The sequence below is a fragment of the Corythoichthys intestinalis genome, chromosome 7 (genome assembly GCF_030265065.1).
Source record: "Corythoichthys intestinalis isolate RoL2023-P3 chromosome 7, ASM3026506v1, whole genome shotgun sequence".
Lineage (NCBI taxonomy): Eukaryota > Metazoa > Chordata > Actinopteri > Syngnathiformes > Syngnathidae > Corythoichthys > Corythoichthys intestinalis.
This window is the reverse complement of record NC_080401.1, coordinates 11,909,764-11,935,514: the sequence shown is the minus strand read 5'-3', so window position 1 is coordinate 11,935,514 and position 25,751 is coordinate 11,909,764. Positions and strand designations below refer to the sequence as shown.

The 25,751-nt window shown below is 38.2% G+C and overlaps 1 protein-coding gene across 1 annotated transcript in view; it reads right to left on the bottom strand.

Annotated features, from left to right (window-relative positions):
• Window positions 1-3,905: 3,905 nt before the first annotated feature.
• Window positions 3,906-25,751, bottom strand: part of LOC130919505 (mitochondrial adenyl nucleotide antiporter SLC25A24-like) — a 29,593-nt gene continuing 7,747 nt past the window's right edge. The window contains exons 4-10 of the mRNA XM_057842283.1: window positions 21,828-21,939; window positions 16,475-16,633; window positions 16,226-16,378; window positions 12,998-13,105; window positions 8,965-9,132; window positions 8,729-8,879; window positions 3,906-5,198 (exon numbers count right to left, since the gene is read on the bottom strand). Coding sequence (XP_057698266.1) covers window positions 5,017-5,198; window positions 8,729-8,879; window positions 8,965-9,132; window positions 12,998-13,105; window positions 16,226-16,378; window positions 16,475-16,633; window positions 21,828-21,939 — 1,033 coding nt within the window. The 3' untranslated portion in view covers window positions 3,906-5,016. The remainder of the gene's footprint in view (window positions 5,199-8,728; window positions 8,880-8,964; window positions 9,133-12,997; window positions 13,106-16,225; window positions 16,379-16,474; window positions 16,634-21,827; window positions 21,940-25,751) is intronic.

The following is a 25,751-nucleotide window of genomic DNA, read 5'->3' as shown; positions in this document are numbered from 1 at the left end:
AAAATGATCAATTATAAAACTAAATCACAATGTGTGGAGTTTTTGATTAACATATTTCAGAGGTAAGACATAACTGATAGTCGAAAAGTTCAACCTTGTATTTTGTGCTCCCTAGAGAGGAAGAGAGACCTTCCTAATCCTGAAACAATCCAGATTCAATTCTCAAGTTTACTAATTTCATAGTCTCCTTCAATAAAGTTGGCTGTCCACTGGTTGCACTTGAGACACAAGGCTTTAAGAAGTGATTACTCCAGATAGCATCTTACATAATGTCCTTTACCTCATTGATGTCCCAAGTTGTCTTATCTAGCCTTTTAAGACACAACACTGACTGTAGTATGTACAAAGATGTTAATTGTATGAGGTCATGGTAAATAATAGAAACAATACAGTAATAGAAACTCATGCATAGATTGAGTAGGACTATATTTCCATCTGATTCTTGGGCATTTAGGGTAAAAGTAAGTAATCTTATAGGTTCTAAGGTGAGAAAATTGTAATTTTTACAACATTAGGTATATGCAGGTTAACCAAATCCTAGAAAAGAACGTTTACTTCTGTTGCATGTCTCTGCATGTTTAACATGCTGTTATTTTGCACCATAACATACATACATTTAGGTCCACAGGGGGTGTTAATGAACAGAATGGAACATGATGGGGAGTTTTTTTTTTTTTTTTTTTTTTTAAATCACCCTGAAACAAGTTAATGTATACATGTTTAACTTAAAGGTTTTCATTTAGGATTTTCAGCCTGTTTATGAAGAATGCCATTGAGACATTGTTTCAGATGTATTCTGGCACTTGAACAACCAGGTGAATATCAGCCAGACAGTTGTGTAATAGTGTGTGTAATTACCAAAGCACTGCTTCTAACCCAAGCTCCACTGCCCACGACATGGCAGCTTGGCTGGAGAAAGAGCTGCCATTTTCAAGCTATTGATAGACTTGGATAAACTCATTTTGGAATCCAAAACTAGGCAGATTTGCTGTGTTGTAACTTTGAAACACCAATAGCGTACCGCACGAATGCTATTTTTAGATCGTGACGTCGCCATCATAACGCGGAAGTGGGACATTATAGACACGCCCTCGCATACAATCCATGTTATTTCTGCTTGTTTTCTCTGGTAATCTCTCAAAAAAAGAACATGCCGATCAAACACTGCTGCTATGGAACTTGTAGAAACGACTCTAGACATATGAAGGATGGTTTCTTCATACGTTTCCCCAAACCCCCAAAAATGTGAAGAATGGATCAACTTGCACGGATGTCCAAAAGACCAGTTTAACGCCAGCAAGATGAAGCCATTCACATTTCATTTGCAGTAAACATTTCGTTGGGGTCATGGTCCTACAGAGGACAAGTGGTGAGCCATTTTGATATTTTTACTTTTTAGCGTGACGTTTTGCCGTGCTGCTTGTGACAGTGAATGAAGTGAAAAACATTAAAATTGTGTCTGACTGCCACTTTTACCATTTCTGTTGTAAAAAAAACAAATTTGGTAAGGGGGAACTGTAAATAAATTATAGAATTAAGATTTGTTATTAATGAAAAAAATTAAAAGTGTTCGTTGGCTGTCAACAGGTAGCATTTGTGATTGCTTCACAAAAATAGCAATGTAAATTGCCCCCAAGAACGGTCAGAGACATAAGTCGACCCGAAGTTTTTTTTTAAGGATTTTATTTTAAAGACAGGATATATTTTGGTAAAGGATAAATTGTTGAAACAGGAGAATGTCATTGTCAGTAAGGCAATGCACACAAGAAAAAGGTGTCGATAAAAAAAGCTAAATCTGGATCAGGACGCCCCTTTTTCTCAGTCTTTTTCAGCCCTTGACACTCAAGCCATCTCTTTAACTGAACATTTTATGTTGTTCCACATTTTTATCAGTGAATTTAGCACCAGGGACATCATTTTCAGACAGAATTGGTAGGTTTAGCGCAGTACACATCTCGCTCGTACACTATTTCCATTCATTTACTATTAGGGACAAACGGGAGGTTGACCCGCCTAGCAACAATTGCTAACGTCATGAATATTAAGGAGTAAAAGTGACGTGTTGCTCGCGGTCAGAAGCGTCGCGTCCCACTAGGCAAACCAGGCAATTGCCTAGGGCCCCCAGCCAGCAGGGGCCCCCAGAGGGCCAACAAATTTAGCACACGCAGCTTTACTGCACTGTCGCAGCGACAAGTGCTACAGTGCCAGTGAAAGCCTTGTGTCTGAGTTCCCTGAAGGGGCCCCTTCACTCGCTCTACACCCCCCTCCCTCCCTCACGTGACTCAGTTATTTGGTGTATATCTAAAATGAAGAGAAGTTATCCTTCTGGAAGCGACAAAAGAAAGAAAAAAAAGCAGAAGAGGAGAAAAGGAAGCAAGATAGCGGTGAGTGGACTATGTTACTGTAGTTTTATGTCCTAATGTAGAAGCCGGGCACTTTGAGTGTCCTAAAAAGCGCTCTATGAGACAGAGGCGTTATTATATTTCTATTAAATATGCTATTGCTCCAAGTCCAACTGTCCCCCTTACTTGCACACGCTCGAAGGGCCCCATGTTGCTTGTTGCCTGGGGCCCCCGGGACCCTTGCTACGCCTCTGCTCGCAGTACGCCATTAGCACTTTGTCTACACTTGATGTGAGTTGATCATTTCACATAACTTTAGTGTAGGCTATTAAGTTTAAGCAAAATAACAGCTGTCGTCACTATTTCTGGACCAGCTGTAAAGGGGTCTTTGCAGGGTACGATGCACCACAAAATACAATAATGAATACACAGTAGTACTTGTATATGGCGGAGAACACAGACAAGACTGAAAAAGCAGTTTCTGCTCTTGCACTCCCCTTGAAAAGAAACTGCTGTATTTTAAGCCAAAACAACTGTTTGACAGAACAATATGTCTATATGCTGCCATAGAAGACGCATTGAGCCCCCAAACTATTTTGAATTTGTGCGTTTTACCCTGGAAACCCCCGTTTACAGACGTCGCGCAACCGCTTTTGTTTTGACCCAGCTATAAAACGAAGGTAATTATATTTATTATTCAAAATGTCTGCCATTTTTAGCTTAGAATCATTAATTGATGTCTAATAGTTAAGAGAAAAAAAAAAAGACTAAAAAATGTTTCACTCGCAGCTTTTAAACTTTTAAACAAATTACGTCACAATGAAAAAAATGGTGTCTATAAAAAAGTCACGGATATCTACCTCATAACTATCTCTTAATTGTATTTTTTTTTTTTTTTGTTACTGTCACATTTTCTCCGATTATGTTAGATGATAAATAATCGATCCAAACAGAAAAATTGAAGGAGAAAAAAAAAAGTTTAAAAGGGTAAATATATGAAAAAGAAAATCTCGACCACTCCTTGATGTCTGCGATTTCTGCATCGCAACCCTTGTTATATAACCATGTTTCACCCATAAAATCCCCCAAAAATCCAGCTGTTGCCATTCACATCTGTATCTTGACACTCGATGATACATGCTACATGGAGTTTTTGGATCAAAACAAGGTATGTAAGCGAAAATATCTCACGTCTTTAATTCTGCTCTCGTGCGCTCTCACCTCCAGTTAGGGTACTGCTTTTTTTTTTTTTTTAAATGCCCTCCAGTTCCAAAATTTTCTTCCCCCAGAAAATTGAGATTTTAAGCTTTCCAATGATGTATCACACATGCAAATCGGACAATTTTGAAAGTTGGCCAAATTGGGGGTCGCAGAGCGGAACTTCAAGTCACCTGTTTTCCGCCATATATATATATATTTTAATCCGACCACTGTCTTTAAAACAGAGAAGTCAGTTCTCATGAAACTGGGTGCATCTTATTGAATTGTTGAAATTACCTTCGAAAAGTTTACAAACCCAATCGCTGGTTTAAGTAAATACAGTACATTCAAACTGTGCTGAAATGTCTTTATTAATGTAAACACGGACGTCTAATTCTCAAATAAAAGGAGATAAAGGCAAACTTGTGGGAAGAAAAACATAAGGCACATGCTTCCACAATGATTTTGTAAGGAGCCTTCATGGACTAGCACAATACAGTGACGGACAAACCTGTACATGAAAAGATGCTTGACTCTTCAGGGAAATTTCCACTTAAAAATACTTGTCATATTTTACACAGTATTTTAGGACACAAGTGTGAGGCATAATAAAGGCTGGAATTTTAACATTACAACAGGGAAAATTCCCAGCAAAAAAATAATGGCATTTTCAGACAAGGTGCTTTTTTGTGAGGCAAAATGCCGCTCTCTTAAGAGGTGAGTAAATGGTCATCCATAGTTGTGTATACAACAATCCATGAATAAAAAGTACGTCAATATTGCCATTACATTGCTTTGGCTTAATCATAACATTAGATTTTCATTTCATTTCATTAGTAAGTTACATATGAATGAATTTACTTGTACTGATTGTATTCCTTTTTTCGTAGTACTGTATGTGTGCAATGATCAATATACTCCTTTTTGCCTTTCTGAGATCTACTCTAAGTGCTGATCAGCATTAGGAAAAGTATATGGGCCAACAATGCTACGTATATGCACCCCATTGATGAACCTGCCTGGTACAGTGTTCAGGTTATGCCTGTTATGCAGAGTGCACTATATAAGAACTCTCCATTTACCATTTGTGTTTACTGTACTAATTTCATGAACATGCATGTTGGTGTAATTGAGGCCTTTATAATTTCCATAGTGTGAGTATGGAGGTGAGTAGATTCCTGCTCATTAAAGATAATTAGGTCAAGCAGCATCCACTAGAAATGCATCTCTTTGTTGCTGCTTTTGGTTCTTTGGGAATCAAAATCAAATCTGAATTTACTCAATATAAAATATTTACTTAAAATGCAGTATGTTCAGTATTACTTGGACTAAAGAAAGGATGCCAGGGTTAAAGTGCCATTTCCAAATGACATTTTGTTGTGTACATTACCTCTGCTTACAGTCCATTTTTTTAATGCATTTTATACTTTCCCTATTTAATAACATGAAAATGACAGCAAGCTCTATGCTTGTCCTATTTCTGTATACCCAAACCTGACCGCATGTATTCATACACGACATAGCTGATGCTGACAGCTGGCAGCACCTTCATGAAATTGGGCAAGATGCCACGATAAAGTCCAAAGAATCCTTCTTTCTCTAGAATCTTCTTCACCATCTGGTTCATCTGCAGCTGCTCAGCACCGTCAACAGAAGCTGAGGAAATGAATATGCTCAAGTCACCATAATATAGGAACTCTGATAGTAATGCATTTGATTCGTATGGCAATTTTCAGGATGCTAATAGATGTGTTACTTTCATTCATTCCACACTAGCTAGTGATAGGCTACTATTGCAACCGCGGCTGCCTCAGGGTAGCAAACATACTGAATTCATTAGCTTTTCTTAAGCTAAATCATTATGCCATACATTTAAACACACCACTGAGCAACTAATTACCAAATTTCCCGCATTATAAGACGCACCTAAAAGCCTTCAATTTTCTCAAATACGACAGTGCACCTTATAATCCGATGTACCTTATACGATGGTACCTCTAATTACGAAATGAATTGGTTCTGGAAGTTGTTTCGTAACCTAAAAATTCCCTTAGTATAGAGTTGTTTTCCATGTAAATAGTATAATCCATATCAAGCCTAACAAAATTCAGACATAAATCTTTTATAATGCATAAAAATGCAACAAAACATGCACAGTGGTGTGGAAAAGTATCTGAACCTTTTGGAATTTCTCACACTTCTGCATAAAATCACCATCAAATGTGATCTGATCTTTGTCAAAATCACACAGATGAAAAAACAGTGCCTTATTTAACTAAAACCACCCAAACAGTTATAGGTTTTCATATTTCAATGAGGATAGGATGAAAACAATGACAGAAGGGGGAAAAATAAGTAAGTGAACCATCACATTTAATATTTTGTGCCGCCGCCCCCCGGCATAAATAACTTCAACCAGACGCTTCTTGTAGCTGCAGATCAGTCTGGCACATCGATAAGGACTGATCTTGGCCCATTCCGCTCTACAAAACTGCTATAGTTCAGTCAGATTCCTTAGGTCATGTCACAGCATCTCAATGAGGTTCAAGTCTGGATTTGACTTGGCCACTCCAGAACATGCATTTTGTTTTAATGAAACCATTCTGAAGTTTATTTTCTGTGTTTTGGATCATTGTCTTGTTGCAGCATCCATCCTTGGATCATTGTCTTGTTGCAGCATCCATCCTCTTTTAAGCTTCAACTGTCTAACACAGACATGTCCAAAGTCCGGCCCGGGGGCCAAATGCGGCCCGTGGTCAAATTTCATTCGGCCCCCAGCCTCTGTCATAAAATCAATAACGTCTGGCCCGCACACAGACTTAATAAATTGGTCAGCAGTACTGCTACTAGCATATGAGGTAGCTTACACACTAAATGCTGCTCCTCATTTACCCACTAAAAAAGCAACATTACTCTAAGCAACATTACCCCGTGTGACCTTTTACTCACAATTTTCTAAAATGGCGACAATCAACAAAAAAAAGTTGACTGTGACGGCTGACGCTTCAAGGATAGGTGGAAATTGGATTTTTTTCTTCACTAAAATACGCACCAACTATGTTTGCCTCATTTGCAAAGAGACAGTTGCTGTTTTTGAAGCGTTCAATATATGGCGATTTTACCAAAAAAGACACGCTGACATGTATGACAAGATTTCAGGGAAGATACGTAGCGAGAAATTGAAGCAACTTGAAGCTAGTTTAATGTTACAGCAGCAGTGTTTCACAAGAGCCCGAGAGTCAAAAGCTTAGCCACAAAGGCTAGTTGCGAGATTGTTGAAATGATTAATTTAAAAAAACTAATAAAGCAAATGTGACACACATAATGGCTCGCTAAAATTTGCTTAAATATATTGTTCAACATAAAGGACGTCAGCCAAGGTCGGCCCCCCACATGTTTACCACACCAAATCTGGCCCCCTTTGCAAAAAGTTTGGACACCCCTGGTCTAACAGATGGCCTCAGGTTTTCCTGCAAAACATCCTGATAAACTTTTGAATTCATTCTTCCATTAATTATTGCAAGCTGTCAAGGCCCTGAGGTAGCAAAACAGCCCCAAATCATGATGCTCCCTCCACCATGCCTCACGGTGGGGATGAGGTGTTGATGTTGGTGAGCTGTTGCATTTTTCCTCCACACATGATGTTGTGTGTTACTCCCAAACAATTCAACTTTGGTTTCATCAGTCCACAAAATATTATGCCAAAACGTCTGTGGAGTGTCTAAGTGCCTTTTTGCAAACATTAACCGAGGTTTTTTTTAGACAGCAGTGGCTTCCTCTGTGGAGTCCTCCCATGAACACCATTCTTGGCCATAGGTTTACATATAGTTGATGTGTGCACAGAAATATTGGACTGTGCCAGTGATTTCTGTAAGTCTTTAGCAGAAACTCTAGGGTTCTTTTTTACCTCTCTGAGTATTCCGCACTGAACTCTTGGCGTCATATTTGGTGGATGGCCACTCCTTGGGAGAGAAGCAATAGTGCCAAACTCTCTCCACTTGTAGACAACTTCTCTGACTGTCGATTGATGAACATCGAGACTTTTAGAGATAGTTTGGTATTCTTTCCCAGCTTCATACAAATCAACAATCCAGATCGCATGTCTTCAGACAGCTCGTTTGACCGAGCCATGATGCACATCAGACAATGCTTCTCATCAAGAAAATTCTTACTAGTTGTGTGTTTTACATTGGGCAGGGCTGCTTTAAACCACTCATCAGTGATTGGGCACACACCTGACTCAAATTATTTGGGGAAAATTAGTTTCAATTGCTCTTTAAGTCTCATTTGGCAGAGGGTTCACTTACTTATTTTCCACCTTCTGTCATTGTTTGCATGCTATCCTCATTAAAATATGAATATGGTTTTGGTTAAAGCAGACAGTGTTTTTACATCTGTGTGATTTTGACAAAGATCAGATCATATTTGATGGTGATTTTACACAAAACTGTGAGAAATTCCAAAGGCTTCAAATCCTTTTTATACCACTGTAATAAACACATGTTACAATTAGATTATTGCATAATAAAGATCAAATCAGAGTTGTGCATGATGTAAAAAATAAGACTGAAGTAAAGAATAAAAGTTCATACACTCATGTAAAGCTGTCGGAACACGAGGGACAAATAAAGAGGACGCTGGGTTACACACATACACATACAGTAGAGGTCCTTCTTAGCCAATTGGATGCCAGGAATGCTAGGCAATAGCCCATGGCAGAGCAGCTATAAGTATGTTAAGTTCAGTAAACTCTGGGGACTGCGAGTACCAGTCATACTGTATTTTTGCCTTTTGTATCGTGAAATTTCCTTCATAACAAGAGGCAATATTTTTTCCGTTGAGGCGTGTCTCAACCTGAAAATTCTGTATGTAGAGACGTTCATAAGTAGAGGTACCGCTGTATATGGATCAATATTGGTTAATCGTGGCATGACATTCCCTTTAGCGCAGCGTCACCTAATGGAGGCATAACGCAACCCCAACTCCTACTACTACTACTGCTGCTGTGCCTTGCAATATGGCGCGCCCTATATATGAAAACAGTTTTAAAATAGGCCATTCATTGAAGGTGCACCTTATACTCTGATGTGCCTTTTAGTGCGGAAAATATGGTAAATTTATAATAAAGATTCAACTGTGGAAGACGTAATTCACGATTTTACTGAACATTATTTTGTTGTTTGTACCTTGTGCCTGCATCCTTGTGCGGACCAGAGCCAAGGGGTAGCTGGCCAGTTGGCCACAAGTACTGGAGATGGTACCACAGCCCAGCAGCACAAGTACACCCGGGTTGGCTGTGTCTTTGGCATAGCGGGACAACCACAAGTTCTTTAAACTCTAGTGATGATTAGAAAAGCATGTGAGATAACGTAGACAAACATTATAACGTTGAAAGGAAACTTGGACTAGTGCAATGCCTCACTTCATAAACAGCCAGGTCTATTCCGGCATAGGGAATGATGCCCAGAATATTAGGAACATAGCCCTTGTAGAATGCCTTAACGCCTTCCTTTTTCAGGATTTTCTTAGCACAGTCAAACATTCCTGAGTATTGTCCTGTCTTCCTCAGGGTGAGCCTGGTCTTCATCACCTGAATTGGCAAAGGAATTATTTATACAGATAATATACCATACATTCATTATTTAAATTACTTTTACATGACTGTGCCTATCCTTAACCAAACAGTCACCCACAGAAAAGTGGGCTCTGTACTATATAATAATGTAGCATCCGGAATAAAAGCAAAGTAACAAACAGTACACTTAGTTTGTATGCTTATTTTTGTCATTTGTACAGTAGCGCTGTTTTCCTCAAAACCTACAACACGATTACTGCAAATCTAGAACAGTAGGTCTAGGTTTGTATTACCAATTTGGATAATGCCATTATTTTCCTTTTTTTAATGAAATAAAGAAGTCAGTAGGCATTTTTACCAGCAGCTAACACAGATAGATTCATTCATCCAATCACTGACATTAACATTGGAAAAGAAAGTCAATATGTCTGTACATAGACTTCATAATATATTGACGTGACACATTCCCCATTCACTCGGTCACGCCTTCCCGAAGGGGGCAGTCCCACACTCTGCTTCATTTATTAGCAGTCGGTCACATGCAGCGATCCAATGCCGAATTTAGGTTGAAAAAGTACGATAGCTGTACTGCATCCAAACAGGAAGGATTGTGTCGGGAGGGATTTGTTTGAGTATTCAAGGTATTTATTATATTTTTCGTACCATGCATGCATTTTGAATCGTTGTGAAAAAAATAAATGGGAGAAATTAGCCGCTACAGCATTGGTATTATACTTCGCAATATTTACGTAAAATAACTGCTAACTGCACATTTTTTTTTAATTTGAACTAAGAATCGAGACTGTTACATCCATATCTATAAAGAATTCAGGGATTTAAGCATTTATACACAAGAATTTTCAACGCAAAAAGCTGTTTTTTGTACTTAGGGGGCCACTAAAATGACTTAAAGACTAGCAGCACATTCTACATATTTACGTAAAATAAATGCTAACTGCCAGTTTTTTTTTTTTTGCTTTCGACCAAGAATCGAGACTGTTACGTCCATATCTATAAAGAATTCCTGGACTTAAGCATTTATTCACAATAATTTTCATCAGAAAAAGCTCTTTGTTTACATATGGCGGCCACTAATTTGCTTACTGACTAGCATCATAGTTCGCAATATTCACGTAAAATAAATGCTAATTGCACAGTAGTTTTGCGTTTAACCAAGAATCGAGACTGTTTTATGTCCATGTCTATAAAGAATTCAAAGATTTAAGCATTTATTCACAAGAATTTTCAATGGAAAAAGCTCTTTGTTTACATATGTCGGCCGCTAACTTGCTTACTGACTAGCATCATAGTTCGCAATATATATGTAAAATAAATGCTAACTGCGTGTTTATTTTTTTTTGCTTTTAACCAAGAATCGAGACTGTTTTACATCCATATCTATAAAGAATTCCTGTGCTTAAGCATTTATTCACAAGAATTTTCAACAGAAAAAGCTCTTTGTTTACATATGGCGGCCACTAATTTGCTTACTGAATAGCATCACAGTTCGCAATATTTACGTAAAATAAATGCTAATTGCGCTGTGTTTTTGCGTTTAACTAAGAATAGAGACTGTTTAATGTCCATATCTATAAAGAATTCAAAGATTTAAGCATTTATTCACAACAGGGTCCCCCCAGGATTGATAAATCTAAATTCAATACTTTTAAGACCTTTTTTAATGCCATTTCAACTGAAAATTAATACTTTTCTCGCACCCATTATTTAGATAATATTGAATCATATTACAAAAATAAAGCACTGAACATCAAATTTCATCTCAATTACTAAGTGTGTTTGACAAAAGAATGCACATTTACTAAAGATACAATTAAAACACATTTAAATATAAGGTCTTTCAGATTTTTTTCCCCCCAGGATAAAATGGATTTTACACTATTTTTGTAAAGCAACTTCAGAAATTACATTTGCAATACAACACGTTTCCCTTTTAAGAGGACCTAGTCAAAGTGGTAGGTTGGTGATTGTCAAGTTGGTCACCTTAACTGGTGATTGTCAAGTTGGTCACCTTAAAAGTAAAGTGCTTGGGAAAATCTTGCAATTGGCAGTGAAAGTTTAAAAAACAGCCACTAAATGGCAGTAGTTTACCATTAATTACCACAAAATAAAAAACCTACACATGACCATTTCCCTTGGTAATTGTTTTTTTCTAATCACATTACAAGATGTATACAAAACACATGTTAATCCTTTGTTAGCTATTGAAGACATTTCTTTTAATCAGATAGAGAAAATCCATACTCTAATCCAATCAAGAAAAACATTTAAATATACCAGGAGGTGTTTTACTATCACCTACATTATAATTTAATTACCATGCCATGTTATTGAGATGGACGTTACCCTGCACTCGTTCCAATAATAGTGTCAACCGTGTTGTGTACCTGAGGGTGATGGTGGATCTACGACTCCGGTTTATCCATGCTAAGGCTAGTGCACCTGCCAATACCCCATTGAACATGGCTAACTCTTGAGTTAAAACTACGAAATTCACATTCATTCGAAAGGCAAACCGTGCAGAAATACATTATTGCATCTAACACATTTTAATTGGAGAAATTGGCAACTTACTTTGAAATGTTAAGCAGGTCCACTGCCTTCACATGACCCATAAACTGCGACCCAAAGAATCTGGATGCGACTTGGTCGCCGATCCAATACCTCACATGCTGGTCCAACTTTTTGAACATAACAACTAAGGCATCTAAGCAGTTCCTTACGTTAGCACACAGTACTGTGCGATTGCCTGCTGTTGTGATGTTGATGCTAATGATGCTAACAGCGCGCACGCACGAGGTGCATTATGATTTGTAGTGCAGTGCATCGTAAAAATTCTACGCGTCATCTTCGTTATAGATTTAAAAAAAAAAAAACTTCGTCACGGATATAATTTAGGTTGCACTGAGATGTTCTTCAAAATTAAAACCACGGTGAAAAAATTCCAGACTTACGACAGCTAATTTAATACTTTTAATACCTTTAATAATGGAAAACTAAATTCAATGCTTTTTTAATACTTTTAATAACCCGCGGGTACCCTGCACAGGAATTTTCAATGGAAAAAGCTCTTTGTTTACATATGGCGGCTGCTAATTTGCTTACTGACTAGCATCATAGTTCTCAATATTTACGTAAAATAAATGCTAACAGCAAATTTTTTTTGCTTTTAACCAAGAATCGAGACTGTTTTACGTCCATATCTATCAAGAATACAGGAATTTAAGCATTTATTCACAAGAATTGCATTCATTCATTCATTCATTTTCCATGCGGCTTTTTCCTCACGAGGGTCACGGAGGTGCTGTAGCCTATCCCAGCTAACTACGGGCAGTAGGCAGGTTTTCAACGGAAAAATTTCTTTGTCTATGATATGGCGGCCGCTAATTTGCATACTGACTAGCATCATAGTTCGCAATATTTACGTAAAATAAATGCTAACTGCACGGTATTTTGCTTTTAACTAAGAATCAAGACTGTTTTACGTCCATATCTATGAAGAATTCAGGGATTTAAGCATTTATTCATGAGAATTTTCAACAGAAAAAGCTCTTTGTCTGCGATTCCACTCGGTCAGCTATGACGACCACGCCAACAATGCAGGCCCCCTATTAATCGGCCCCGCGCCCGTCAATATATTATAAGTCTATGGTCTGTAGGTAAAATATACTACTGCTTTGTAACACCATTATAGAAATCAGTACATCAGACTTGCAAATTATTTTACCTATAATCATACCGTCGAAAATCATACCAAAAAAAGCCACTGAAAAAAAGTCCATTTGTATTCAAATGCAGATACATCATTGGTAGATTGGCATTACTATGAGAGGAAAAAAGGTATGTGTGTTGAAGAACGCACCTCCATGGGGTAGATGGCGGTTTGTGCTGTTGCGCCAGCAAGCGATCCAGCAATGAACCTCTCATGTGTCTTGATCTTCCCAGGTTCGCTAGCCATCATCTTCTTATACTAGTAAGACAAAGTATAAGATACTGAGAGGAAATGTATACACAATAAAAACCTTAAAAACAAAAGCAAATCGAACAAATAGACAGGCGGCTAAACAGAGAGAAAGCAAACTAAAATTCAACTCCCAATCATTCATCATTGACCAAAAAACATCATTACCCCCTCAAATTCATACAAAAGATATACGTAAAAGATTGTTTTTGTTTAGCTGCCAGATTTGACGCAGAGTTATGAGGTTGAGTGACATCCAAATGTGGAATGAGAGGAGCAGCTTTTTTTTTTTTAAATATTATGGTCACCACCTGACACTTTGCTTGCTACTGGGCTGCGTTGAAAAAGACGCAAAAAGGAATAAGCAATTTTTTTTCCTTTACAAAAACAGCAAATTTTTCTAAAATTCAATTGGAGGCCCTAAAAAGAGGATGATTATGATAATAGTTCTACCTGCGTTTTGTGTCTTCAAATAGGTAAGACATGCTTGCATTGTAGCCATATAACTGTTTGTTGTTGCTGCTGCGCTGCTGCTGTGCAGAGCACTGTTGGATACTCATGTGCAATTTGTTTTAGTGTTGTGAAAAGAGGGTGTTAAACTGGGGCTTATTGGACCTTTTAGTTTTCAAATGTTTTCGTGTGTCATTACGCCGTCTAGCTGCACTGATTTGCGTTATAATACATGGGTGTTTTTATTTCCAGTACATAAACTCCAACACACACTGTAGGTGATAGAGAACACTCTCTTTGTAGAAGCCTCGTAGTTGTTGTACATAAACTATCCAACATGCGTGTGTACTGCCACTGTGCACACCTTGTAGGGAGAAAACACGTGAGCGCGACCAATTTGGACCGAAACGGCTGTTTTTGGACGGGAAACACACACACAAAAAAAAGAACCTCAGCATCTCCTGCTGTGAGTGACTTCCAGCACGCCTGCAAGTGGCTTCAGTTAATCTAAAAAAAATCTTGCAAGCAAGGAGAGAACATACAAACTCTGCTACTTTGATAATCTTTTGTACTCAAATGGAGACGTAGATATTCTATTCTTTGCCTGTCTCAAAAACTTCGGTCAAAAAATATTTCTCATGTTTTTCCTCTTTACTTTTGCTCACAACTTTTCATATTCCGGTGAACACAGAGTATTATCATTTTGATTATACACCAAAGTGTTCCATCATTGATGTGGAGTGGTGGCTTTAGCAATGTCCATTCATATGTTTGGGTGGGGGGCCGGAGGGTTCTATTATTTCTAATACTATTTCACTTAAAATTCTTATTTCCATCATAAACATTGAAGAACCAACCTGGTGCATATAAAATGAAAGGATGAAAAGGTGTCAACTGGCAGGTAAAGCGAGGCCATGTGTAATTTATGTCTTAAATCATTTTTGTAGACTGAAATGTCTGCCATCAAGGAAATCACATACAGTAGTATATCACACACCTATTTCTTATGTGACAATTTGTGTTTTTTTTTTCTTTCATTGATGCAATTGATCTCCAGATGCACCAAGCACACCCCTCAGGTGTATTATATGCAGACAGTATGTGTTCTGACCATGAAGAATCTAGTTGAGGACAAATTCCATATTAGATATAGCTAGACCCGTGACCCTTGTGAGGATTGGCGGCACCTTGCGGCGATTGGCCTGCCCACGTATACCTAACGTATCCTGACGTATCCTAAAGTAATCCTAACATATCATAACGTTTCCTAATGCCTGTCCGATATATCCGAATGTTTTTCGTAACTAAAGCTAACACTTCCGCGGGGGAAAGGCATGAGTGCCAATCGAGAGAGCGGATGGAGCGAGCGGGTCGACGTAGCACAGCCAATCACGAGTAAATGCGAAGATGACCGGCGAGTGTGTCATAGTCAGCGCAGCCAGTCACGAGCGAGTGCTGAAGAATAGCGCCAACCAAGTCCAAGTCGGCGCAGCCAATCACGAGCGTGGCCCCATTGGAGACGAGCAGCATACTTTAGTGGAGACTAAAAAGGGTCGCGCTTGAAGACCAGGAGCGAGAGGCAAGGGGGGAAGCCCCAAAGAAAAGGCGGTTTAGAGAAAACCATGAGTACAAATGCCAAAAATGTGTAAAAAAAACAAACAAACAAAAAAACCGCACCACAGGTCACAGCCAGGTAAAGGGAATATGGTACTGTCCTGCTTCTGGCAAAACCATAGAGGAGTGGAGGAACATGCTCACAATGTAAATATAATTAATAAACATTCAAACATTGACATTTGTTCAAAACTGAATATTGTTTATTTTGCTTGTGTGATTTTTTTGCTTTTTATATTTTAAATACGTGTTTAAAATTTGCATGTTGTAAATAGTTCGTGTTGTGAATAATTCCCACTTTTTTCTCACAATGTAAAATCCATATTTTTGGACATACGTGATGTTATTTTTGTTGTTGAAGAATTTCCAGTTGTTATTAGTGTTATATTTGAGGACATGAATAACTGTTATGTGTTTAAAATGACATAATGGTGGAGATACATAAATCTCATTTTTACGTTAATGTAACATTGTGAACATTTTCTTTAATACATTACTTTACAATCATAGTTTTCTTTGTGTGTGTAATTGCAATTGAAATTCCTCCTTACTACTACATACATTTAGGCCCCAAACAAACACACAAAACAAAACAAAATCTGATGACGTATTGTTAATAATTAAAGATTTGATTGTTTAAAAAAAAACAACAACAACATGTGACTGTAAGTCACCGCTGACGTAATGTGTGAAGGAATAAAGTTTGATTGAAAAAAAAAAAAAAGTGACAGGAAGTCACCACTGTTCTGGCTAGCGGTGGTTCGATTCCAGCTGGTGACGCATCCCACCCCCGTCCTCCCATTGACTTCTTTTCGTCTTTTCTGCTGTTTTCGTGGACATTCGCCCAATTTTTTTCATTTTCTCTCCCATTTTCCCCCTCTTTCTTTTCCCTCTTTCCCCCGCTCAGGCTGGCTGTTATGCCCTGGCCCTGGCGGTACAGATAAAGGGAGTATATAGAAAGAAATTATCCTAACCTCATCCTGTCAAAATGTGAAAAGAGATCAAAGCACAACACTCACTTTTCATACAAAAACTGGAAAAACTATAGATTGATTAAAATATTACCTTCTCATAGGCCATGAATTTAATGGCAGTTTCAGGGGCTATCTTCAGTACATTAATACCATTTCCTCGCCATAAAGATGCCAAGCCTCCTTCTTTCAGCATTTGCTTGAACCCGCTGACCAGGTTGATTTGGTTATTCTTGGAAGCGTGAACCTGTAAATTAAGAATTATTTTGAGTATTGATGGCAGTGAAAAGTTTAGCCAAAAATGAAAAGAACCCTAAATTTTAACTATACACGTTTGACACACCTGCATGAACACTTTCATTCTGTCCAGGGGGGCAGTGCCGGTTCGGGACACTGCTCCTGCCATTGCCCCTGCAGAAAGCTGCTTCCACCATAAACCCGTGGTCTTCTCCTCTTCAGTAAACTCATCTGGGATGGTTAAGCTATCCCCAATGTCCAGCACCTGAGCACAAGCATTTGTGTATAAAATAATGGGATTTTTTTTTAAACATCAGAGAACTTACAAGCAAATGACACTCAGACATTAATTACAGTTTACATTTTTGCTGCTAAATTTAATCTTTTAAGAGTGGAGGTTGAATTAGGTGGTCACACAGCATTTTTTTTTAAACATGCACTGATTAGCCACAATAAACACATCTGAGCTCATGAAAAATACTGCATTCTGCATACGGTATGTACCTTTTCTGATTTAAGCACACCGGAGAATATATCTCTTCATGAATAATTAAACATTCTTTGTAATCAAAGTTTCGCTCGTGTGTTTTCTGTCCACGTCTTTTAAAAACATGAACACGTTTTGTGTATTTAATGTTTCAAAAACATCTTTTAGATGGAGTATTACAATGTCTCCCGATAGTTTTAACCTCAAAGTTTGTTAAGTCATGAGGTTGCATAAATTTGAGAAACTCAAAGAAGCTATATGAGTCATGCTTGCAAGCAGCTTGCAAGTTTTATTCATTTTAATGACAGAATTGAGGAAGGAGCCACGTTTAGATTTTCTGATCACATGGCAATGTGGTTTGTGTTGTTAAATAGTTTACGTACCAAGGACACCACAGTATCGTCCATAGTGCTTTAATTTTTATATACTTACAATTCTCAAGGAAAGTCATTCGAAGAACTAGTCACAAAGACAAGTGAGTCATGTTCAATAAACCTACCACATCCACCTCCACCTCATAAATGGCACCGTCATCATCAAAGTCAAGGAAAATATGTTTCCTCTGTTGGAGACGCCGCTGCTGCCGAGGCTGCAGCAGAGCCATTGCCATTTCAAATGTTTAAAAAATACAAATAAAAATAAACTGTCCAAAATTATTAGTCTTAATTCAGTACTGTAGTGTATCTGTTAGAAAATTGATCTGGGTCCTTTACAACACACAAAAAATTGGTTCCTAGTCATATAATGTGCTCCAAAAGAAATGAATAGCAACGCTCTAGTCTTCTACATGAAAGTCACGGTGTTTTCAAGCTGTCCCTCCTAATGACGTGCTGATCTCTGCTTCAGTCTCAACATATCGCCCTTGGGTCCATCCTGATCAAGACTCACTTCCTCTCTCATGCTGTGTCTCAATCCCACTGACACCTTAATCCCTCAGGTCAGTCTTAAATTAGATTATCTTTGCCTCTTTTAGCAACCACATTTTTATTTAAAGTTTTCTCATGGAGAAGTGGCTGCTATCCTTAGAGCTTAGCCATTGACTAGAACAGGCAATATTTTAGGTGTGCAACAGTGTGTCAATAGTAATTTATGAACCTTATTTGTTTTACTTAAAAGGTGCACAATGTAAGATTTGCACTTCCATTATTCATGAAATGGCCATAGTATTTCAATAGCACGGCTCCAGACTAATATTTTTACTAGGAGCGCAGTGGCCCCTAAATTAAAAATTTTAGGGGCGCAAGCAGAAGATTCAGGGGCGCACACTGTAAATCGGTATGCAAAGTTTTCCTCTAATTCGCACTGTTTAACAGATAAATACTTCCATAATAAATGCATAAAACTACAAATCGATATTATATTCTCTGTCAGGTTTGACATCAACCAGTAGGTTTGTTTTGTTTGCGGAGGGTAGCTGCTGAGGAGGCCATACCTCCAATATGATTTTGCATTTATACAAAATTAAAGATTAATAAACACTGCCATGAACATTTCCCACCAGCTCGGGACCTTCATTTGTGTTGCATTGAATGTGGTGTGTCCAAACTTGGCCTGTACTGTATGCATTTTTAAATAGGCACTGACAAAACGCTACTAAAGCCCCTTTTAGATTTATATCCCGGTAAATTCTTCTGTAAAGTGACACAGGATTTACCCGTGTCATGGCTTTTAGACATGGGGAGATATCCCGTGAATTACCTGGGTTGGACACATTCAGACTTGTTCCATGTTGACGACTCGAAGCTCTCTGTACGAAGAAGGCAGGGTGCGGAATTATATAACCCACACATTTTGTCATTTTTGGTTGGCATTGGCAACAAAATAAACCACACATTTCCAAAGATGGATGATGGACTCTCTTCCTCGGCTCTGAGATCCAGCAGCAATTTAATTTCGTTATGTTTCCAGTTTAATTTGGCTATTTCCAGTGTGTCATGTTGATAATTGCGATGTTTGTTTACCGCTTTTCGTTTTACTGCAAAGAAATAGGAAGTGATGATCAGCCCGCCATGATATTTACATCATCAAACTTTCTGCTTTGACCAGGAAATTAAACAGCTCCTTTCACACCTGCTACATCCAGGGTTAGTCCCGGACATTATACTAGGACATGACCTTGTTAGTGTCTCTTTGTTAGTCGACACGGGAAATTGCTTTCAGACATAAGGGCTACCCGTTTAAACGGAGTTGAGCGTATGTCTGAAAGGAGGTTAAGGGTTTCATAGGTTGGTTTGCCCTAAAAAGAAAAGAAATGAAAGAAAAATAATGTTTTGTTTTTGTTTTGTTTTTTTCTACAAAAATTACAGCACAGTGGTACCTCTACATACGAAGTTAATTTGTTCCAGGAGCTTGTTTCTAAGTCGAAATGGTCGTATGTCGAGCAGGATTTTCCCATAGGAATACATTATATTTCCATTAATTCTTTCTACAGCCCAAAAACTTACACTAAATCCTTAATAAATACTGTTGGTACTATTACAAATGGCAATTACACATAGCAAAACAAATAAATTGTTCTGCCCTCACATGTTCTCTTTGTGACTGTTTATCTATGTTAACGCTTGGAAGCCTAACACATAGAGAGAACAGTACATAAATTATAAGTAAAAATCGGAATAATATAATAATAATAATTCCTGTAATAATGTAACGAATCGGGTTCTAATGTGGTGGACGTTTTCTGATGTACCTGAAAGCACCGCGGGGCTGACGTGCCAGAGACAGAGAACGGTGAGCTTGAGAGTTTCACTTTCACTTTCAATGTTTTTTTTGAGAACACCGTCAATTGCAGCAGACAGTACGCTTTTTGTGTTGAATAAGTTGTGAAATAAATGACAATAACGTGGCGAAGCTGGCGATTTCTTTGGCGATGTTACTACAATAATAATTGTCACCTTAACTTATAAATGAACGGTGGTCAGAGGAGGACCGTGGAGACGTATTGTTGAGCCAGTTCATGGATGCACACCCAACACTCATATTTTTCTCTATAGTTTATTTTAAAAAGTCAGGGTCCCCCCAGGATTGATAAATCTAAATTCAAGACTTTTAAGACCTTTTTTAATGCCATTTCAACTGAAAATTAATACTTTTCTCGCACCCATTATTTAGATAATATTGAATTATATTAAAAAAATAAAGCACTGAACATCGAATTTAACCTCAATTACTAAGTGTGTTTGACAAAAGAATGCACATTTATTGAAGATACAATTAAAACACATTTAAATCTAAGGTCTTTCAGAATTTTTTTCCCCCCGGATAAAATGGATTTTACACTATTATTGTAAAGCAACTTCAGAAATTACATTTGCAATACAACAGGTTTCCCTTTTAAGAGGACCTGGTCAAGGTGGTAGGTAGGTGATTGTCAAGTTGGCCACCTTAACTGTATGTAAAGTGCTTGCAATTGGCAGTCAAAGTTTAAAAAACAGCCACTAAAAAGCTACACATGACCATTTCCCTTGGTAATTGTTTTTTTTCTAATCACATTACAAGAAGTATAAAAAAACACATGTTAATCCTTTGTTAGCTATTGAAGACATTTCTTTTAATCAGATAGAGAAAATCCATACTCTTATTTAATCAAGAAAAACATTTAAATATACCAGGAGGTGTTTTACCATCACCTTCATTATAATTTGCCTATCACCATGCCATGTTATTCAGATCAACGTTAGTACGTTAACCCGCACTCGTTCCAATAATAGACAGTGTCAATTGTGTTGTTTATCTGAGAGTGATGGTGAATCTACGACTCCGGGTTCCATGCTAAGGCTAGTGCACCTGCCAATACCCCATTGAGCATAGCTAACTCTTGAGTTAAAACTGCGAAATTCACATTCATTCGAAAGGCAAACCGTGCAGAAATACATTATTGCATCTACCACATTTTAATTGGAGAAATTGGCAACTTACTTTGAAATGTTAAGCAGGTCCACTGCCTTCGCATGACCCATAAACTGCGACCCAAAGTATCTGGATGCGACTTGGTCGCCGATCCAATACCTCACATGCTGGTCCAACTGTTTGGACTTGGTTGTCTTGTTGAGGCCTTCGTCGAACATAACAAATAAGGCATCTCAGCAGTTTCTTGCGTTAGCACACAGTACTTTGCGATTGCCTGCCTTTGATGCTAATGATGCTAACGGCGCGCACGCACGAGGTGCAGCGCATCGTAAAAATTCTACGCCTCATCTTGGATTAAAAAATAAATAAATACTTCGTCACGGATATAATTTAGGTTGCACTGAGATGTTCTTGAAAATTAAAACCACTGTGAAAAAATTCCAGACTTACGACAGCTAATTTAATGCTTTTAATACCTTTAATAATGGAAAACTAAATTCAATGCTTTTTTAATACTTTTAATAACCCGCAGGTACCCTGAAAGTTTACATTTAAAAGGTAAGCGTCACCTTTTTCTTTGTTTCACCACCTGTACCAAACTTTTTGAAACTTGTGTTGACAAGAAAATCCGCTGTGCGTTCATCTGCGGTACTGACACGTCGTCTTATTTCGAGCATGTCGTCGGATGTAGAAACAAATGACGAGTCAAATTTTACATCGGATGTCGAAAAGATTGTGTGTTGAAGCGATCGTATGCCGAGTTACCACTGTATATTGAAAAAAATTGCAAACAGCTGGCTCTATGGTTCCTCTCATGCAAATACTGAGAGGATCCATTGCATATTGTTTATTTAAAAAACAGCATCAAGGTAAATATTTAAGAGTAAATGTTTGCTAATGTAAAGCGCTTTGGGCATAGTAACCATGTAGATAAATGCCCTATATAAGAACTCTCCATTTACCATTACCATTTAAAAGGCAAAGTGTTTTAAAGTATGAGGTTATCGTGAGAATTGACCTTTTTGTTTTAGATTTTGGGGTAAATAAAATACTAGTGATTTTGTGGTAAGAATTGTGCTGCATTCGTGCCTGTTGACACGTTTCCCCACATTTCCCCACATACCGTTGTGTGTTTCCAATATCGGACAATTTCCTCAAGGTTTGTAGCTGTGGTCAACAGGAAATGCTCCCTCCATTCATTCCAGTCCACTGTCATGGTGCCATCTCCATCAATACTGTAGAAAAAGACAGAAGCAAAAAAGACTCAAGTACAGGGCTCTGAAGACAACAAATTAATATGACGAATTGTAAAATGTGTTTAGTAAAAAAATAGTATGTGGTTTCTGAAGAGAGAAATTCTTTTGTTTTGTTTTTTTGTTCATTTGTGTATTTGTTAATAGGTATTGTTGAGTGTGTTTATTTTTAACACTCCAGTGTTTGGCTCACCTCATCATGCATACAGTGTTAGTATATTTACCATTCAGTGGCCATGTGAGGCCACTTGTTATACTGTACAGCACTCAATATTTGAGCAGCCCTTGATAAATAAAATGTAAGTTAATTAACGTTATGAATGTTGATATTTAAATAATGCAAAGAAATTGAGTTCTTTAGGAATGACAGCTCATGTATTAACAGAAAATGAGCCCGTAGGTGGAGTGTCATTCATTCAATATTTGCAGATATTAAACCATTTGGGGCGGCACGGTGGGTGAGTGGTTCGGACGTTCGCTTCACAGTTCTGCGATCAAGAGTTCAATCTAGAACTCTGACTTTCCTGTGTGGAATTTGCATGTCTTCTCTATGTCTGCATGGATATTATCCAGGTATTCCATTTTCCTCTCCAATTCCAAAAACATTCATCATATCTACACTTATACAGTGCCTTGCAAAAGTATTCGGCCCCCTTGAACCTTGCAACCTTTCGCCACATTTCAGGCTTCAAACATAAAGATATAAAATTTTAATTTTTTGTCAAGAATCAACAACAAGTGGGACACAATCGTGAAGTGGAACAAAATTTATTGGATAATTTAAACTTTTTTAACAAATAAAAAACTGAAAAGTGGGGCGTGCAATATTATTCGGCCCCCTTGCGTTAATACTTTGTAGCGCCACCTTTTGCTCCAATTACAGCTGCAAGTCGCTTGGGGTATGTTTCTATCAGTTTTGCACATCGAGAGACTGACATTCTTGCCCATTGTTCCTTGCAAAACAGCTCGAGCTCAGTGAGGTTGGATGGAGAGTGTTTGTGAACAGCAGTCTTCAGCTCTTTCCACAGATTCTCGATTGGATTCAGGTCTGGACTTTGACTTGGCCATTCTAACACCTGGATACGTTTATTTTTGAACCATTCCATTGTAGATTTGGCTTTATGTTTTGGATCATTGTCCTGTTGGAAGATAAATCTCCTTCCCAGTCTCAGGTCTTGTGCAGATACCAACAGGTTTTCTTCCAGAATGTTCCTGTATTTGGCTGCATCCATCTTCCCGTCAATTTTAACCATCTTCCCTGTCCCTGCTGAAGAAAAGCAGGCCCAAACCATGATGCTGCCACCACCATGTTTGACAGTGGGGATGGTGTGTTCAGGGTGATGAGCTGTGTTGCTTTTACGCCAAACATATCGTTTTGCATTGTGGCCAAAAAGTTCAATTTTGGTTTCATCTGACCAGAGCGCCTTCTTCCACATGTTAGGTGTGTCTCCCAGGTGGCTTGTGGCAAACTTTAAACGAGACTTTTTATGGATATCTTTGAGAAATGGCTTTCTTCTTGCCACTCTTCCATAAAGGCCAGATTTGTGCAGTGTACGACTGATTGTTGTCCTATGGACAGACTCTCCCACCTCAGCTGTAGATCTCTGCAGTTCATCCAGAGTGATCATGGGCCTCTTGGCTGCATCTCTGATCAGTTTTCTCCTTGTTTGAGAAGAAATTTTGGAAGGACGGCCGGGTCTTGGTAGATTTGCAGTGGTCTGATGCTCCTTCCATTTCAATATGATGGCTTGCACAGTGCTCCTTGAGATGTTTAAAGCTTGGGAAATCTTTTTGTATCCAAATCCGGCTTTAAACTTCTCCACAACAGTATCTCGGACCTGCCTGGTGTGTTCCTTGGTTTTCATAATGCTCTCTGCACTTTAAACAGAACCCTGAGACTATCACAGAGCAGGTGCATTTATACGCAGACTTGATTACACACAGGTGGATTCTATTTATCATCATCGGTCATTTAGGACAACATTGGATCATTCAGAGATCCTCACTGAACTTCTGGAGTGAGTTTGCTGCACTGAAAGTAAAGGGGCCGAATAATATTGCACGCCCCACTTTTCACTTTTTTATTTGTTAAAAAAGTTTAAATTATCCAATAAATGTTGTTCCACTTCACGACTGTGTCCCACTTGTTGTTGATTCTTGACAAAAAAATTAAATTTCATATCTTTTTGTTTGAAGCCTGAAATGTGGCGAAAGGTTGCAAGATTCAAGGGGGGCGAATACTTTTGCAAGGCACTGTATATAAATTAACAAGTTAAAAAAAACAGGCTGCCTGAAGGTCTGAAGTGTGCTCACGGGATCGATGCAAGGTGCCCCCCCCCTCCATCCGAGAGCATGCCACTTAATTTGACTCAACAGTGTGTTTCTTCGTTTATATTACCGTTAAATACACAGGCTTGACGCTAACTTAACGGGATCTATTTTTTCACAGGAGATTTGGCTAGCTCTGGCAGTGTTCAACGCAAGCTACAACAACAGGCAGTAACTTTATTAAATCGCAAAATATGAAAACAATTGAAACCATTACTCACCAAAACCAATCTGCAGGAAAGCAGGCAAGTGTGTATGCTGCACTCTGGTCTGCCCCGGCGTGGATAAGGCCTGCTTTTTGTTTTGGCAGCTTTGCAATGCCACCAAAGGCTCTTCAAGCACTTCATGTACACGTGAAGAGTGTGCGCGCGATTGGAATAATGGAACACAGTTTGGACCAATGATTGGTTCTCATCAGCGAAGCAGCCAGAAAGACTTGCTGACCGTCCAAGTGTCACTTTTATAAAGGACCGTCTTCTGAAGTGCTCAGTTTCCGTACTAAGTTAATCACATGATAATAATAAGAATAACAATCATTTTAATAAAATCTCCCGACCCCCCTTCCCCTCCCCCCCAAAAATTATCCTCGGATGTACACAATTCACGTAGGTCACCCTTTTTTACTTCAAAACGGCGAATTTCACCCAAAGGTGAGAGATTTTCATGCCTGAATGAATTTGCCTCGTCTAAACGGAACTTTGTCTGTGTGTGTGTGTTCATTTCCTATGGACTACGAAACGGCTGTGCGGATTTTGACGAAATTTTGCACAGTTGTACTCAATGTTTCTGGGAGTGTCCTAAGATAGGTTTGATCTCTGTAGGCCTTCATTTAGTGGAGAAATTTTATTTGAAATGGGGTTGGGGTTGTGTGGTATATACAATAGGAACATTAGCCTATACAAAGATAGAATTCTGATCAAAAATAGAAAATACAATATTCTGAAATATAGATATTTTAAAAACAAAATGAAAATAAATAACATTGGCTCAGACTTTTTCTTTAAACAAATATCTGATGTGCAAAATTGAACAGTTGAAACACTGAACAGTTTCATGTTTCTCATATTAACTTTGTGACCACAGCCTCAAAAAGTAAGGGTTACATTTAGAGCTGTCAAACGATTAAAATTTTTAATCGAGTTAATTAAAAATTAATTGATCGCAATTCAAACCATCTCTGAAATATGCCATATTTTTCAGTAAATTATTTTTGGAAGATAAGATACAAGACGGATATATACATTGAACATACTATACATACTGTAAGTAGTGTATTTGTTGATTATAACAATAAATTCACAAGATGGCATTAACATTAACATTCTTTCTGTTGAAGGCATTTTCTTTTTCTCTGCACAAACACACACACAACAGAGCCTTAGAACAGTAACAAAAAAGTATTATTTATAATGTGTGCAAAGTTTGTGTAGTGTACACATAAATGTGGCCCTCTTCTCTACTCATCC